The sequence below is a fragment of the Vollenhovia emeryi genome, unplaced genomic scaffold (assembly GCF_000949405.1).
Source record: "Vollenhovia emeryi isolate VEMERY1.0 unplaced genomic scaffold, V.emery_V1.0 DF939178.1, whole genome shotgun sequence".
Taxonomy (NCBI): domain Eukaryota; kingdom Metazoa; phylum Arthropoda; class Insecta; order Hymenoptera; family Formicidae; genus Vollenhovia; species Vollenhovia emeryi.
Genome location: NW_011967188.1, coordinates 1,307,497 through 1,327,167, shown reverse-complemented (window position 1 = coordinate 1,327,167; position 19,671 = coordinate 1,307,497). Strand labels below are relative to the sequence as shown.

The window sequence follows — 19,671 nt, the reverse complement described above, 5'->3', positions numbered from 1 at the left end:
TTCCACGCACGCACCCCCGGGGGAATTGGAACACGTGCACACGTCATATGTGGCAAAACGACCCTTTAACTGGACCCGACGCCGTCCACTGTTTATCTTCTTCGCAGTTCGTAAATAGGCGCGTACACATCCTCGCTCTTACCCGGATGGGCCGGCACATAGGTGCCACATGGAGGGTATGGGCTCGCGCGCGCAACCCCGGATTCATCCCCCCGGAGAGAGTCGTGGAAGAGACCGCGAGGGCGAGCATCCGAGGGCGAGCGCACTCCGTATTTCATTCGCGTCGGAACGATACGGCTCGCGCGGCTTTTCGCGAGAAAGGGAGGGCGAGTGAAATAGGGCCGTTAAGAGGGAGAATCAAGAGAATCCTCGGCGAAAACGCGAGCGGGGTTGCGAAGGGGATAGGGAGGGAAGGCCATCAAGGAAGAAGCGACACCTCGTTCGTTACGTTAGCGCTCGATGAGGATTTGTTTCGTCGAGATGTACGGAACGACGGGCGACGGGAGAGATTTTCGCCCAACGAGCGCTGCGGGGGCGGTAAATGTTATCTCGAGACGTCGGGGAAACCGTTCGCCGTCGTTGTCGAGCGCTCGTTTTTGGTCCAGTACCGTGGACCAAATCGCGCGGTAAAGAAAAATCGTACTACCGAAAGTGCTACGAGTTGAAATAAAATTGACGAAACTGAACGCAATAATCTTCGCATCAACTGCTTCTCAGGTCTACTGAATAGTATAGCCAGGGGGGTAACCACTAGCTAAAATGTTGTTCTAACGATTACATGATTTCATTTGATATCATACGATTTTCTTTTCATCTGATTACAAATAATTTCATCTAAGTAATTGCAAATAACTTTCTTATACGCACGTTTAAAAATTTGACGTTAAATCTCAAAGAGCTGTTAGGTTTCCTCAAAACATTATGTATTTTTTATTTACCACTTCAGTCTTATTATTATATAAAAAGAATAATACGCACTTATAGGTATGAACTATGATATACATATATTTGGCAGGGTTGGAAAAGTTACTTTATAAAAGTATCTAGTTACAGTTACTCGAAAAGTAACGAATCGTTACTTTGCAGTTACTTTCTTGCAATGAAAATAAAATAGTCAAATCCGCATTTTAATTGTAAATCGTTGATAAAGGCGTTTATGCGCTAATGCAAGGCCTAATGCGATTTGTGGAGGCTTAAAATACACACATATATATATAAAGTTACTATTCATGTAATTATTAAATTAGCAGGGTTGGGAAAGTTACTTTATATAAGTATCTAGTTACAGTTACAGTTTTTTCGCTAAAAATGTAACTAGCTACAGTTACTCGGAAAGTAACGAGTCGTTACTTTGCAGTTACTTTCTTGCAGTAAAAATAAAAATATCAAATCTGCATTTCAATTGTAAAGTGTTGATAAAGGCGTTTCACAGGCGCAAATGCAAGGCCTGCGATCTGCAGAGGTTTAAAATATATTATGAAGTAACTATTAATGTAATTATTAAATTAGCTACCAGTTATCGAAAAAATGTAACTGAGTTAAGTTACAGTTACAGATGGAGAGAAAGTAACAAAGTTAAGTTAGAGTTACCAAAAAAAAAGAAACTGTAACTGCAACTTCGTTACAAGTAAAGAGTTACTTCCCAACTTTGATATTTGGATATTCACAAAAAGAAGTAAATTCTTAGGGAAAATGAAACCAAGTTGAGAAAATATTCAAATTTAATGTTTATTGTCCAACAAGTGACGAAACTTGAAAATAAAGACAAAATGATTACATCGGGATTCCGTTCAGTCAGAGATGCGTTCGGGAAAAATGACGGGATGCACAGAATTACACAAGCTCGTCAATGGCTTTTTGTATCGCGAATAAAAAGAACTTTGTAAAAGCAGAGCAATTTATAATATTATAGATTATGTTTGAAAGAATTTTTATGCATTTTATTGTTACACAAAATATAAACAATCGTGAGAAAGGAATGTCTGAAGCCTCGTATGGATGAATGGCGTAAAGTCGGGCTTGACGAGCTAAAAATACCACCCTTATACTATGCTTGAGACAGCTTTGTCGCTGTTATTATTTGCCTTCATTTAATATCCAGCTTTCACAGCGATCGATAGGCTTCTGATTTTTTCATTATAAATACCACGGAGAAATTTTATTTGTTTTCAGTGAAATTGATTCAGCTAGCTTAGCCTTTTTATTTACGCGATCGTCATTAATAACAGAATATATTGCGGCTAATGCAAATTAATATCGCGCAATTGTCCGCGGTAGTAGTGTACTTACCGAAGAAAGCGTTGAAGACGAAGAGTAGTTTTTTCTTGCGGAACTCCGATAACGGCATCTTTGGACCCTACGAAGTTAAGAAGAGAGAAAGGGGCGTTAGATGTGTGCGTAGTGTTAATATTCGTTCGCGATCGAGTGACGATCAGGGTCGATTGTCTCGAGCGACCGACCCTTCTTTTATCTCGAGAGTAAAAAGTAATCGTGTCTCGCTTGCAGGTGTATGTGTGCGTATCAGACCACTTTGCGCACAGTTCGACCTAATATTCGCGAGGTCATTATGAAAATGCAATGATTTAACGTGTTACATATACAATCTTTTACCAAAATTTTATCCTCTTTCATTGCTCTTCAGATATTCCATCTTGACTTGTAAATTTATCCATTTTTAACAAATTTTCTGCTTAATTATAACATTTATTTTTCATTACATCTTGAAATATTTGAGAATGACATAAATAATTTTAAAATATTGCAGTGACATTCATGAGTAATTATTAATCCCAAATTATGTAATAATTGATTAACGAGAGAGAGAGAGAGAGAGAGAGAGAGAGAGAGAGAGAGAGAGCACGGTTATTCTCATAATTTTCTGTTTAACGACGGAACGTGCGCGTGGTAATTTCAGCTGTGTAATTAATTACACAGATTAATTGGTTGAATAAAAACCGATACTCTTACGACGGAGATTGCGAGAAACGATTAAGGTTTTAAAAGAGCTTTCTCGCACTCTCCTCCCTAACTGAAACGACTGTACTGTTTCCCAGGCGACGTCAGTCTTTATGTAATAATCTCTTCCCTTGAGTTTAAGAGAATATCTCTTCCCTCGTAGCGCAATCCCAACGTGTATTAACGCACGTTTCGTCCTTTACGACAGAACATTGGTAATTCGAGTTATCTAACTAATCGCAAGTGCACAAGCGCATCACGATGTATAAGCGGCGCGCGTCGCTTTACACAGTTCCTCCTTTCTTTATTTTTGGATCCGTCTATATAAAGGCACTCGATAATTGTCGACTGTGTCTCGATAAATGACCCCGATTTTCTTTTAAAGGAGATGCGTCTCTCTAATAAGCTAATTGGATTTTCACAACGCGCGCGCGCATAGAGCCGCTAAGTTGTTTAATATGTTAATTTTGCTGAATATCATGTTTACTGAAAAATTTGCACAACATTACATCTAGGGATTTAGCGAAGATGTTACTTGAACAAGGCAAGTTTGGACATTAACGGACTGCTGGCGAAATGACTTTATTGAAATTATAATATTAAAATTTTATTAAAATTTATTTTAATTAATTTTATTAAATTCGTTTTATTAAAATGCATAAAATTAAAATGCATTTTATTAAACTTCAGATTTTGCGTTTCATAAATCTACTGTTAGTCGATACAATAAATCAGGAAAAATTAATGTAAAAATGATGCTAGTCCGTTCACTTCAAGTAATAAATAAATAATAATGCACCGTTTAACTAATGATACACTAATGACAAACTTTTACTGCTGTTCGTTATCATCGATATTAATTCCATATTTACGACATAAATCATACATGATAATTCACTTTAAATGATTCACGAAGTGATTAATTACTATCGCAAATTACATATGGTTTGTTTTGAAATAATTTATGTTTTCCATTTTAATGACGTTGTATTCGATTATACTAATCTGATTACACGAAATAATCAATCATTATATTGCCATTTGCTCAATTCGCTAATTGAAATAATTTATCTGATGTATCTAACGTTTATAATTTTCACAAAATTGTGTTACTTTATCTGAATATTTGCACGAACAGCGGACGCGAATACTCGTGCAATCGTGAAAGCAATTTTATTTAGCTTTCTACGCGACCAGACAAAATTTGTCTCTTGCTTTTAAGTATCTTTCTGAATAATTGAAATCCTTAAAATCTCATTTACGATCGTCGACGTCTCTGCGTTAATACAAGAAACTTACCAGTAAAAACGATTTGCAAACAGTTGCGATGATAGCCGAGATGCAAGCTGTAGCGGTAATTAATGCAAATGAAATTCTTATTACGGGCGTATAAGCGCAGAGAATCATTAAGGTAAAAGTACCAATGCCCGGACATGCAGCTATATCTGGACATTCGTATTTTTTTGGCCTTTAAATACGGATATCTAAACTTTTAATATGGAATGTATATTAAACGTATATACATATGTTCACACATGGCTCAGTTTAAATATCCGCATTTAAAGACCGAGAAAAATACAAACGGTCAGATGTAGGGGAAAATCCTCTATTATGAGATACTAATATGAGACAGCGGAGTTTCCGCTAAATTAATAGGAATCATCTGTAGGTTCCACCATGAATTTATTGTCCTTGCAGTAAAGTCTGTTTAATGGAAAATTCATTGTTAGATCATGTAATCGTTGCGAAAAAAATATGTGATTGACGGAAGTTGGGAACATACTATCTCGTATTAGAATCCTATCTCATAATAAAGGACTTTCCTCTAGACGCATGTTCGGGCATTGGAACTTTTACCTTATAAGAAATTACGTGCAATTGAACTCTTTCTAAGAAGATATTGATTTTTAGATGCTTGCAAGTGTGGAGCAACAGTATTTGATAATTATCAGAACATTATCGCAAAAAGATTATTTCCGTATTGCAAACTTGCCAATAATATTCTCATTGAGATTGATTTTGACGTAAATCCGTTACTCTCGGCATTTATCTTATAATCGGGCTCTTGGTTAACGACGCTGACGCAGCACAAGTGGCCGAAGCATCGATGCTCCGTGTAATATTGTTCACGGCTTAATAGTTAATTCTGGTGGTTAATTAAATCAACAATTTGGCGGGCGGGCTGTATGTAACGATATGCGCCGGGCGACTGTACGTTCATTATCGGATAATTAAAATTCGATAGGAAATTTACGGCATTTATATGGGCGCTTGTCTACATACACTCATACATACGTTGAATGCAATTTAATTAAAAGCGATGTTGATTGATCGCTGACTTTCACTCTCTGTTTTTATTCTGAACTTTGTGTTACTCGTTTTCCGCTGTGATTTATCGATCGCGACGTTTCGACGGCATTGCATTGTCTGTAATGTATGCTGCATGCTGCCTATGAATGATATCCTGGCGCGCAAAGATCTCTGTGGCGTTATGGTGCAAGGACCATTGTGTCCCATAAGCGTGCGCTTGCGCGGTGAGGACGAAAATGCTATCATTATCACCGCAGCCCCGTTATCTGCGCTCGTTAACGTGCTCTAATGTCAATTATAACGGATAACAACGGTTATACAATCGGCAGTACTAAAAGCTTTAAAAGTACCTCTTTATAGCGAATTTGGTTGTCTGCGTTAGTACGCACTGAGTACGCATTAAAACGGTTTACAATCAATTCTTATATTTCAGAATCATCTTAAATACCTCTTGAAATATTTATTAACCAGTAAATGACCCAGCGAGAAATGGCTCGTCGATCGACGAATCGTTTCTCACTGGTGATCTATACAGCATCCGTGCACTGAGAAAAATTTCCATCGGATAAACCAATTAAATAGTGTTTTCAATGGTTAATTTTTCCGATGAAACGCAGTTACCGATGAAATTTGATTGAAAAACCGATCACAATTTTCATCGAATATACAGTTTAATTGGATATATCCGTTTATTATTATGTAATGGAATTATTAGATAGTTTTTGGGCACGTATTCAAGACGTCCTTAAATATAAGAATTGACATTGGCCGCGTTCAGCAGACACAACTGTTGAGTGAGCGCTCAATGATTTCTTAACATGATTGGCTGGATCTAAAAGTATTAGCCAATCATACTGAGCGCTCACTCAACAGTTGTGTCTGCTGAACGCGGCCATAGATGCGTTGAGCTGCGGCAACGTGTGCGGTAATGCGAGTGGACCAATCAGAAGCTTGACGCAAGCTTCCTGCGTTGGAATTGAAATCTTTTGATTCGTTGCCGCACACGTTGCCGCAGTTCAACGCGTTTACGGAGTCTTAGCTTTGCACTCGGAGCGCACTGGTGCAAGTAACCGAATTCGCTGCTAGTCATATACAGAGAGAGAAGTGAAAAAGCATTATTTATAAGATGTATTATACACGCCCGCGGAAAGAGTTTTCGGATCCAATGCTGTTACACTTATCTACTTTTATTTATTAGTAAAATATGATCGATATAGCAATCATATTTATTACACTCTCAGAAAGGATTTCTGTTACCGAGACAAAAATATTCTTGACGCATTTATATTTCTCACAACCTCATTTAGTATAAAAATAAGACAATATCAAAATAAAGTCAATAATTCTTCTTCTCCTCTATCGAATTAAAAAAGATCGACTTACTATATTGAGACATGAGTAACTTATATAAATGTATTATAAGTTTATATATTCTTACGTTTAGAATAAATTTTCCTTCCATCTTACAATGCATGAAATTGGCACCACGATATTCGACAAAAGACGATACGACGATACTATCATTTTATTCTACATTTTAGAATTTTTCATTTAAGATTAAAATATTCCTTTCTCTATAATAAATATGATTGGCACTATATCGATCCTATTTTGTAATATTGTACATTGAAGTAATAGCATTTGATCCGGAATTTTTTCTGTGGGTGTATTGTGAAAGGAATATTTTAATCTTGAATCACTCTTAAACCTAGAATAAAGTAATGTTGGTGCGTGCGTTACACATCGAGAGAAGATTTATTCTAAACGTAAGAATATATAATCTTAAATATATATGCTGTCTTTCTTTCAATATAGTAAGCTAATCTTATACAATTCGAGAGAAAAGAATAGGAATTATTGATTAAATCTTAATATCGTTTCATATTTTTCCTGAGGTTGTGATAAGTTCAAATATATCAAGAATATGTTTCGTCTGTTATCAGAAAACTTTTCTCGAGAAGGCAGTTTGAAAAAGATATTGTTTCTTAACAAAAAAACATGCTAAAATTTTTCAAGGATTTCTATTTGGCACACATGTAACCTTCTGTGTGAACAAATATTCTAATTGGTTGTCAACGCACAGGTCGAAGTAAAATTTCTGACGCATCTTTTACGTTTGTTTTACTATAATACCCAAAGTAAACGTTCAGACTTGAAGAATCGTGTGCTAAAGTGCAGGACTTTAGCGAGATTTTTTTGAGCTGTTATTTCTGAAAGTAATGAAGTGAAGGAAAAATAATGAAGAAGCGAAGTTTGAGGTAGAAAGTGTCAAGAAAGTCGTAGGAGTCCTTACGAGCTGCACTCGCTGGAAACTATGATGATCATAGCCATGTATCTGCCATTTGTCTCCTGCCCCTTTCGAAACCGCAGAGAGGCACGTTTTTCTTGGAATGGAGATCTGTCGAATCGTGCTATTAATCTTCTCAGAAAATACCAGCCGTATTTTATAAAATTTTCCAAAGACGAATATATTGCAGGAATTTTTATTTTCGATTTACATTTCTCCTGTATAACATATCGCATCCTAGATTCGCGCATTATTCTTGTTTATTTCTTATTCTTCTTTAGAAGCGTCCCGTGTGTTTACGGCGGTACGTTTTGTCTCACAGGTCCAGATATTGAGGCATTTCAGCTCGAATCCTAAATAAAGAGTGGACATTTGCCTGTGAGCGTCTGCGATTGATATTCCACCTAGCCCGTGGGGATAATCGCAGGAGCGGATTACTTATTCGCGCGGTGTCGCGTGAAGCGCAATTTTCTCTATTTATGACTGCGCTGCTCGCTTTTCCTCCGGCCTCTCATTTGAACTCTATAACGAGGAATCGTGCGCTCCTCTTGAAACTTGTCGCGAAATGTTGACGTACCCACTTCGCACTTTCCACCTGATAATGTTACAGCGGACCCTCACGTCCACGCACAAAAGTGGTGGCTATGACTTCTCCAGGTGGCGGTCGTTGCGTTTAAAGATCGCCCGGCGATACATGAAATGTAGAAATCATTTTGAAAAATACATTTTTCCTTTCAGCCGATTTTTCTGAAACTTAATACTTACGGGTTTTCTGGGTCGCTGATTACGATTCTGGCGTCAAAATTACAAAATTCACATGTAGAGTTTCAGGCGCTATGTTGGATCCGCCATTATGAATTTTGTGAGTCTGACCTCATATGTGTAATCAACAATCTGAAAAACTTCCGAGTACCGAGTTCCAGATAAATCGATTGCAGTTTTGTGCAAATTTTGACTATTTATATTGGATCCGTCATCTTAAATTTTCGAATTTTTCGGATTAGAAGTCAGTGATCTCAAAAAAAACCCAGGTACCTAGTTTCGAAATGTTGTTTATAGGAATAATTTTTTTACTACAGAATATCTTGTAGAAAACAAAATTTAAAAATGAAACTTTAACTTTGAGCTGCTATATTGAGACAATTGTCGATAATTTCAGAATTTCGATTCAGAATTAACAAACCATAAACCTTCTAGATATGAAGTAGTAAAGACATCGGAGTAAAAGAAGTGTTGGTTTTTTAATTTCAGGAGATATATCATACATATATGTTACACCGTGCTTCAAAGGGTTAAAAAGCACGACTTTTATGATCGTTTTTGAATAATTTCTCATGTTTGTCGGGTTTACCCATTTCACAAGCAGAATCGAAGAGATGATATAATATTATTAGCGTTTCGCATTGTAAAGATGTATTGTGTGTCACTGTTTATCGCAAATATTAATGAAGATTTATTTCGAATCAGGAGATTCGGGAATAAACTTAATCTCGGGAATAAGATTAAAATATAATTTGAATGGTTTATCCTCGAATCTTTTGACTCTCTTGAGTCTGTAACCCTAATTTAAATGGTTACTTGCGTTATGAAATTAATTTCTTTTTATATATCTATCTTTTATAATAATTTCTTCTTTATTGTATTCTTTTTTTAAACTTTTTTGTCCTCGATGCAAAATTTTAAGAAAATTGCGCAACTATTCAATTTGCATTTCTCCGGCTTACATTTTCTCCCATGAAATTGAATCCGTTAAAGCTACCATGCCATTTTTATATTAATAACACAGAGTTCGCGAGATTTCAAAGTCTCTTTGTCACTGTCACTATTCTTCGCTTTTTCTGTAGCGTCAGTTGCATTTCGAGATGCGTGTCGACCGTGTTAATTTCGTTACAAATGATGTCGCAGACAGCAGTTTCATCCAATCACTGATCTTTTTGCGAAAAATATTCGCAAATATTCAATCTTTCCGGTATTGTCGGATTATACGATAAATGCGAAATATATACGTCGCGTCAGCGAAAAAAAATGGGTAGAAGCGCCGCGGATTTCACTTCGCGTAGATTCGTCTTACAAATCTCGGGAAGGCAAATTCGAGGGATAAAACGGAGCTATAACGGGATGTAAATCCGCATTTAAATTATAACGTTTCTCCAGAGACAACGAGCTGATAGAAAATGATCAGAAACGCGATAAAAACGTCATGTGTAGTACATTACGGTAGAAAACATGTGTTTATTCAATTATGAAATAAATAATAAGGGCCATATTTAGAATACCGAAATTAATAAGAGCGTGAGAGTACAACACGATTTTTGTGTTAAAATATTATTGATAGAGAAAAGTCCTCAATTATATGATAGGTTTCTAATATGAGATAGCAGGTTTTCAACACCCAAATTTAATCACAAATCTTTTTTCGCCACGATTGTACAATCTAACAATGAATTTTCCACTAAACAGATTTCGCTCCAACGGCAATAAATTTATGGTGGAATCAACAGATGATGTCTATTAATTTAACAGAAACCCCCGCTATCTCATATTAATAGTCTATCTTAAAATAGGGGACTTTTCTATATGTTTAATTTAGTTTTATAATAATTAACGCAATAGAATAGACGGACGTTTCGGCTTCGTTTTAGTGTAAACTAAATTAAGTTACCGTAACAAATTAAGTTTCTCACGTTTTCTCCCGTTCGGTGATGAACACTTTGAGATTAACCAAAGCTATTGGTTAACGAGATTATACGACCGAAGTCTGTAATGATTAAATCCAAATAATTTCAACAGCCGTGTTCTACACGAGAAGGAAAATGCTGTTGAATTAATAAAAAATGTAGTTGCTTGAAATAAAACGTTAACGCCATGGGCTGCCGCAAACATAAATAATTCAATTTTGTATTTGCTAGGAATTTTAATTTTAAGTATTGAACTAAACGTTCAGATTATTGAGACAACTGTCTGGTGTTTTTAATTTATTTTCATTTTATTAATACTGACGTTGTTTCAACGACTTTATTTCAATTACACTGATCTTCTCGATACAACATCCTTTTTTTCCGTGTACTCTCATGTTCTTATTAATTTCGGCTTTTTAAAATATAACGCGAAAAATAAATTTTTTGCTACCATAGCTAATTATGGTTTGCTAAAATTGTTTTGCTGCCGTAAATTTCTAAACCACAACAAAACGGTTTGCTGTCGCACCTAATACATAGGTTAAGTAGCAAAACATTTGGCTAGCACAGATAATATTTAGCTATGACAATCAAAATGTTAGCTATCCATATATTACGACTGAAATTTAGCTACCACATGTAGTTCTAGCCCAATTTATTAATTGGGTACAAAATAGAAAATTTCTCGAGAAATTTTTCTATCCTGCAGTACGCTTGAAAACTTTGCCGTACGATAAACAAGATGGTAACCCTTAGACATTTTACGCAATTATCGTTTCATCAACACTGAAGTATTTTTTTAAAGAAATTTTTCTCATTGTAACTTTTGAAAAATACACTTACTAGCACGTGAGAGAAAGATTGAAGATATTTACGCAACAATGACAAGGCGCGAGCACTCCTCCATTGAATCGGAGAGTGGCATGGCATAATGAATGGCCTACTTGTATCGCGGGCAGCTTTTAATGTTTAATTAAATCACGCTCTCTGTATCCTGCCACGTATATCACTCTTGTCATTCTCATATCGTGATAACAGATGCGCTTAGAACTGTTCGTTTAATCCTAAGTGTTGTGAGTGCGGAATTATTAGAGAAAATCCATACGACGCGTGAGGGCTTTTTTCGCAAAGTTCATTCCCTGGTTGTTAATAATCACTTTTTCACCACGTTAGCTCGCTTTAATTAGATTAAACTCAATGGTCTCTCGAGACTTCTAATTTTAAGTTTAAAAGAGAAAACGTGGCTCGTGGCGATATCGTGCGCCGGTTTTTTTTCCCTAAATGTTACCACGCGGTCAATAACGATTAATGAAAATTCAATATTTGTAGCGAGACTCAACGAGAGCTGCCCCTAATTAAATTTAAGCAAGTGCGTACGCCTTCATATGGAAACATCCTTCTCCTCGTCGATACGTTACGTGCGTATCGAAATCGAAATCAGCCATCAATTATTCGACCGTGTCGATGCTGTTTCCACGTACCGATCAAACGCGCGAACGGAACGCATTTTTCTATCGGATAAATTGCACCGAGCAACCCTCGTGACGTTCGCTTTATATTTTCGTCGAGGTGCTAACGAATCGCATATGCACGATTGCCCGCGATTAATGAGAGAACTTTACGGTGGAATTCGACCACGAGCGGCGGTCTGTAACATTTTTATGTGTCAGATAATAAAAAAAAAGCAGAAACTGAGAGATGCAACCGAAATCCGTTATCGGTGCTCGGTGTACTGGAAATTGCTAGCAATTATTAGCGAGACAGAAATTTATTGTGGTTCGAAAGAGGTTTTCGAAAGTCAATTTGAATCGTACGGCATACATTTCTCTTCTGATAACTTCAATTGTCAGGTTATAGACGGTGACTTACATAAATAATTTATGCGATTGTATTTAAAATTTTTTAATCACAGTGAGTCAAGGCCATGAGAGTCAAGGAAATAAAATTTTTTTTCTTCTTTACAAAAGTATCTTCTCTACAAAAGTAACGATATCATCAAACGGCACCGAGAGGAATGTTTATACAAACTAGACACTTAATTATTTTTGATATTAAAATGTTATATCCAAACAATCGAGCACACAATTTTATCGGAAGAAATAAAGGAAATAATAATATTAATATTAATAATAAAATACTAAGAGTTGTTTATTATGCGTATCCTTTGCGCCGTGTATCATAAACAATTCCCCGCGCACCTACCAACGTCGATCGCGAGACGGCCGCATCTCGCCGCGAGCTTTAGGGCCTGAGCAGAATGGCTGTCTTATACTCTTAAGACATAAGACAGTTATTGTGCGTTACCTTAAGGCCCGGTCTACAATGAGTCGTTAGTCGTTAGTCAGAAGTCGCAACTATATGTTGATCCTTTTCCTTTCTGGGTGGAAGAAAAAGGACCGACATATAGTTCCGACTTCTGACTAACAACTCATTGTAGACCGGGCGTAAGGCAAAGGCTTAAAACATAAAACATTGTCTTAAGGCTGTCTTAAGAATATAAGACAGCCACTCTGCTCAGGCCCTTAATTGGGCAGTAGGCCGGGCTAAGACAGCGTGTTTAATAATTAATAACTCGTGAACGATTACGAAAATTGCAAAATAGTACAGGACTTTTCGACTCTGTTTAGTCTGCTCTATCCGTAAATAAGAGGCGAGGCAAGTATTAAATAACACCCTGTATATCACTTTGTACAACTAAATACAATTAGATATAATTCGAAATGAGCAATGTTTTATATAAAAGCATGTATAAATCTATAAAATTATATTATAGAACTGTGTAGAATTGTATAAAATTATATAGAAATATACAATGTAAAAATATGTGTGGACATATTTTATGTATATTTTTACATAATTCTGTATATTTATTCATGGTTATATGCATGAAACATTTTTACCGGGCATGTGCTGTAATAGGTAAAGTCATACTCCCTTCAGTCGATCATGATTACGCGTTATAGTTTCGACAATTACAGCTAATGCTAATCGATGCTTAAACGAATATTAATTTTCTGTCTGTACGATCGTAGTCAATGTTACGATTTAAAGAGAGAAAGAGAAACTCGATTAAATTATATTAAAGTTAATCGATAGGCACTTGGAAGTCGGACCATTAAAATTGCGTTTGGTTGAATAACTTTCGTTAGTCAAACACGATAAACCGATTACTTCAGTATTCATTACGCTCGATTAATACGGGAATCCGAAATTTAACGTTACTTCACTCACAGAAATGACTTTACTTTTTGATTTGTACTCTTAAATACTGCCGACAGGGAATTTCGTGGTGCACAAATTTTGCAGGAATGAAGAGTATGTCGCTGCATTTTGTAAAAACGTAATTCAGAAATTAGGTCGAGTTACATTGACAGTACGCGAGTACAAAATTTCACGAATTCTCGTAATAACGAGCGCTTTTTACCGAATAAGAGGGAATACCGACAGAATTTCTGTTCCGGCTGTTTTCAAAGATAATAAATTACCGCCGTATATTGATCGATTGCAAACAGCTTAGCCGGAAAAAGGGCTCTGTTTGTTGTAGGCGCTTTAATTAAAAAAAAAAGAAGCGAGTGTCTAAATTAACGTCGCCTTCTATAAGAAGAAAAGTGGCAAGTATCCTTGCGCTTTTCCGCCCACTCAAACGCTCGAGTAGTTTGCAAAGAAACGGAGACTTCAATAAAAAGATTGTAAAGTACTTACGTCACGCGATACGCTTTACATCAAGTTACGCATCTCGATGTATCGTAATTCTTGTAAAACAATTCGCAAATAGAAAACACACAGCAATCCCGATTAAACATTGCACAAAGGAAAACCCAGTTGTGAAACTTCCCTCTTCGCGTTCCTAACTCCGAGAACTTTAGATTGAAACGCGATACTATCTAAAATATGAATCAACATACCACATCATTAACATTGTTCCGACGTTCTTTTATCGAACGTTAAAATTTTTAAGCTCGAGACTTTTATTGCAAATAGTTCTTATTATACGGGGTGCACCAATGTCGCCAGGTAATCTTTGAAACTTCATTTTCACGCCGCGTAAAAAAAAATGTCTGTTCTCCAAGGACTGCGTAGGTCCTAATTTTCTCATAAGAGTGTGATATTACGAAGGATTCTCTGGAGATTTCGAGACGCCATATCCTGCGCTTGATGCGGATATGTGGCTCGGTGCCAGAAAAAGCGTTCTATCACATGCAGGTATGTTAACTTTCGGGAAGCACGAAAGCGCTTTTCATACATCTCGTATAATAATTATGTAATGAAAAGCTAACGGAACGTCAGATATTAAAATACCTTAAAAACTTTCGCGATAACGATGAAGACAGTTGCACTGACAGGAACACGAAGCCCTTGCAAAGCTTGTTGTTACAACTTCCGGTCGCTGGGAGCAACAATGCTGCGTCGAGCTCAGAAGTTTCAAGAACATGCATCACGCAATAATATTATAATATAACAGTGCGGCGCGCAAATAAAAGTACTTTCCTCAAAGGATCAAATGGTCGAAAAATAAATTTTTTTCGCTCCCGGAAATGTAGGAAGGAATTGGCACGAACAAATGCGCTGAAAAAATAAGTTGAGAAAATAAAATTGTAAACGTTACAAGTAAAACACTTAGTTGCAATAGAGCTTTGTAATTTTTCATGCGGTACTAAAAAAAAAAGAGAAAATTACATAGAAACTACTGGGCAGATTCAAAATAACGCGTTTCACATGACCTTTATTATCGCGCATGATTTTTATATTTAAAATTGCGTGCATTTTTGAAAAGAGGAAAAATTTTACAGAAATGTACTCAAACAAACAAGCGTGCAATCAAGAACTTGCTACCAAAATGCAGTGAAAATAAAATCGCGAAATATGAGTCTCCTCGTAAGATTTAATTTCAACGTAATAGACACATACACATGTATTCTTAGAAGCCTCCACATTTTTAGTTTGCAAAAAACATTTGCTCCTATTGAAGACATTACGGTCTCGTTGTGATGCCAATTGGTCTTAAATGAAGGAACGTTGCGTAGCGAGCGGTGACGAATCATCCTGTAGTCACATAAACGAAGCCGGAAGTTTCGGTTGAATCTGGCAACATTTATTAGCTCTTTGCTCGGCTATTGAATGAAATATACGTGCACCGTGCGCGTTGTAAATGGCTTACCAAATTACGTATCATAGGTTACATTCATTATCCATCTTGATGACATTTTCTAACTTCATTACATTACGTCTTCACAATATACTATACGAGTATACATTATAACGATGTTAGTTCGCAAGGTAGTGTAATCAGAAATACCTAAATAGATTCTATTTATAGTTTTCATATTCCCAATTTTAAAACATACTGATTATATAAGTTTTATAAAATAGTAAAATATATGGTAAAATTTGAGAAAACTCTTATAAAGTTCTTCAAAACGCCACGTTGTTCTACGATTACATGTTTTTCAGGATATAATTTTTAAAGGAAAAGTCTCCGTACAATGATCTATAATAATAATTTAATTTACACATTCTTTTGATATTTCGGTGAGAATTTAAGATCTTTTTTTTATCAAATATGTTAGATTGAATTAATATCATAGTGAAATTAAAATGATTAACTTAAAATGCAAATAACAAATTACTTAGCTCTACGGCTGAACGTCTCGTGGCGGCGCAGCGGTGATTGGCAATCAATTGACATTACAGAACTCGGCATGCTATTGTATACCGTGTATATTAGTGTACATTTGTATCTACACAAAGTCACTGCGCTTATACAAGGCTAGATGTACATACTATCGCTCTAGTTGCGAAATAGCGGCAGGTGGAAGACAGACATGCCTCGAGGCGGCAAGTAAAGGGCCGACCTACTGCACGATGTTACTGTATATTGAAGCGTTATTATCTCTCGAAACGACCAAGAGCTTCCAAATGCGCGTTTGTGCCTTTTACAAACGGATCACTATTATTAATCTGAACGTTTAAAGCCACGCAGAAAGAAGAATGTATAGCTGCCGTAGCTAAAAACTGCATGTGGCAATTCAATTTCAGTTGTAAAATATGGACAGCTAATATTTAGTTGTAATAGCTAAATATTTTACTACTGTGTCCATTGTATTAGGTGCGACAGCAAAATATTTTTAGCAAACCATGATTAGCTACGGTAGCGAAAATTTTTTTTCAGTGCAACGGCACACGACACTATTTTTCCTACTGCATTTTTTATGAGAGCCAATCTGATTGGCTCCCGTAAGCAATCCAGTAGGCAAAATAGTGCCGTTGGCTTAACTCCCGCGATTTATTTTATATCATGTTAAACATTTTGTTACGGCGACGAATTGGTTTGTACTACACCGCGTTCGATATGACAATCATTTTTTTTTTCGTATTCGAACATACAATATGCGCCCACGTCTACCGCTTCACTTCTATTCTCGGGGAGATCCCAGATAATAAGGAAATCACTCCACATTTCATTGCATCGCTTCGCCGAAATGCCATTCTTTACGAACAAATAGCCACTATCAATTCGTAATTGATTAAATCCCGCGAATTATTTTCTAACGTGTTAAATATCTTGCAGTAACAAAACAATAAATTTTGATTTTGATAAATCGCCCGTTGCCCATAAAGCAAAAGAAAAATACATTTTTCCCAATTATTTAATATTATTTTCTCGATGTATTACATTAAAACGCCATTTTGTTCCTTTGGCCCCCCTTAAAGTTTTGCACAAAGTTATCTACAATAGTAACTTAATTTAGATATTAATTCTTTTGATAGATTCGTCGTCGCATTGTTATTCTTCGAGATGTAATCGCGACAAATACTAGTAGCCACTTTATCCATACGATTACTGTGATTATATTACTTTATCGTGTTAGTCTTCATTGCAACTGATTAAAGTACACGTTCAGAAAGCCGTTCGAAGTACCACAATTGTAATTAACGTTAATTTCGTAAACGTTGTGTTGTGAGATGTTTACAACGATGGAACTGAAAGAAGGTCTAAGAAAAGACGGAGATGTGGAATGACAGCGGAAAAATCACGGAACGAAGTTAATTTGTCGTTTTACTTATGTTACTAACAGAATTATTCATTTATAATTATTTTATACAACAATTTTATAAAGTGCTATTTATTTAGATCGTTACTTTAATTTGGTGTACTCGTGTTTCACAGTTCAACGTAATTTAATTCGGCCGCAGCGTATCACATTCATGAGTAACAGGTGATTCTAATTTATTTTAATTTAAAATTCAAATTTAATTCAATTTGAGAAAAGACGATATTTTTCACAAGAAATTGTCTACAGTGATTTAAAAAGAATGCTTATTAGCATTAAAAGTAAAATCGATTATCGATTTAAATATGAATTTTCCGTTTTAACGGAAAATTGTGTTTCAAGGCAGACCAGACACGAAGATATTGTTATTAGACTATTAAGAAACAGCCGGAGGCTGTACTTCCGAATGGGACAACTCTCCGATTGGGATAAACCCTTGCAGATGGTTAAGTTACGATATCTAAAGATTATTTGTCGCGGTCCTGTCTTTGGGATATTTATAGTTTTAGATTCTAGCCTGATAATCGGGTAAAATAAGTTTTGCTGCATCACATACAAAATCGATGAAATTGGGCTCATTCAACGCATTTTCGTCAACACAACTTCCCCCGCCTATCATGTGTTTTAACCGTGGTAAAACTGTATATTAGTATCTATTAACTCTTCACCGTTCAGTATTTCACCATTTTTAATATACGATACTCATTTTTTTTAGTAAGGCGAAGATTTAAAGCAGCACCCCACCTTGCGTAGGAATCTGTCTAATCTTTTCAGTATCTAATTTAGTATAGTAGACTCATTTATTTATTATAGTGAAACAAAGATTTAATAGATAGACACTAATATACAGTTTTATTAAAAAGATATATTATTGAATTTAAATTTCGAGTTCTTCACCAACGACAAGTAACCACATGCGCATGTGGCCACAGAGCATACTCGTGTCGTATATCTTGCTTCGCGGGGTAGAGCGACATTGTTTTCTGCTAGATTCTTTTGTTTTGGGTGAAAACGCGTCGAATGAGCCTAATTTCATCAATTTTGTAGGTAAGAAAGCTAAATCGAATAACAATCTTCAACTTTCCAGGCAAAGAGAGGTCTGGTCCACACGAGCTCTTGCTTTCAGCACGAAATGTCGTTTATAATAATTATTATTATTATAAATTAGTAATAGTTAAATTATTATTTTGAATACATAATTAATACATTATAATTATTGTTTTATATTATCTTTTACTTTCATCTATTCTTACTAAATTGGTAGATATCATTGCAATGCATTCTGATTATTTTTTCGAACTGTCTCTCATTTCTTCATTAAATTTTACTTTCTCAGTGTCATTCTTCTTTACTCTCTCAATTAGATGTTGAATTTTAACTGTAAAAAGGCTTCAACTGTTCGATATTAATAATATTCACGCCGGTAACATATCTTTTTTAGAAAGGGATTAAAAGTAAATAATGATACCGACAATTATTATAAAAAAAACTGCTCCGATTAACAATTACTTTAGCTTAGTTCAGCTTAATTTAATTAGTTTAGTTAGTTCAATTTCTGTGTGAAGTTTACCCGTCGTGGGCTAGGATCTAGAAAAATATAGATAACCGGAAGATAGAACTTTGATAAATACTTTTTAGATATCGTAACAAAATCATCCGTAAAAATTTATCCCAATCGGAGGGGTGTCCCATTCGGAAGAACAACCCACTAAAGATAGCACTTTATCGCTATTTAATTGTAAAATTCATTTAACTTGGACGATAAGAAATTTGTAAGAATTACAGGAAAAAGAACCTATCCGATTATCACTCCTTGGTAAATAAAAATTGAAATAAAAGGTTGACAAGGATGGGAAATATGTGTAGCGCTTACAAAAAGTTTTTGGACATTGATATTTGTTTCGTGCGTAAAGTAAAAAAAATTAAGCAGACAAAATAAGACATTAATTGAAAACTTCTTTTTATCTCGATATTCATATTTCACCAAATCTTAAGATATTGTGATTAACTGAAATTGCAAGTACTTTAATTTAAGTAAACTGATTTAGTTAATCTACCATAACTGCTTCTTCGGCCGAAGAAGCCAGAAAAAGAAGATTCCCGTGCATATTTGATCAGATCACGACTCTATCCAATCTTCGTTGAACTAGAACTCTTTAAGAATGAGGCTAATAATTCGTCTCGTTATAACGCAGACACTGCTATAACGAAATCTTAACGTCATAAAGTATGTAAGGCGTCCTTGTGAAACAGAAAAAGTATATCTCGCACGGCGAATATCGCGGTACGATCGGGTGAAATTAAAAAATGTGGATTCCGCTCGTTCGCTGCGGACAAAATTAACTCCCCTTTAACTTGCTGAAGTGAGATATCGCGCACGAAGTCGAGT

The 19,671-nt window shown here is 35.7% G+C and overlaps 1 protein-coding gene across 2 annotated transcripts in view; it reads right to left on the bottom strand.

Annotated features, from left to right (window-relative positions):
- The window catches only part of LOC105563330 (calexcitin-2), a 51,926-nt gene that overhangs the window by 8,873 nt on the left and 23,382 nt on the right, over positions 1 to 19,671 (bottom strand). Inside the window, exons 1-3 of one of the 2 annotated variants that reach the window (XM_012014837.1) lie at positions 7,764 to 7,796; positions 7,559 to 7,663; positions 2,290 to 2,356 (exon numbers count right to left, since the gene is read on the bottom strand). In XM_012014837.1, coding sequence (XP_011870227.1) covers positions 2,290 to 2,356; positions 7,559 to 7,663; positions 7,764 to 7,781 — 190 coding nt within the window. In that variant the 5' untranslated portion in view covers positions 7,782 to 7,796. Of the gene's footprint in view, positions 1 to 2,289; positions 2,357 to 7,558; positions 7,664 to 7,763; positions 7,797 to 19,671 lie in introns of those variants that run through there. The other variant, XM_012014838.1, reaches the window with a different exon arrangement.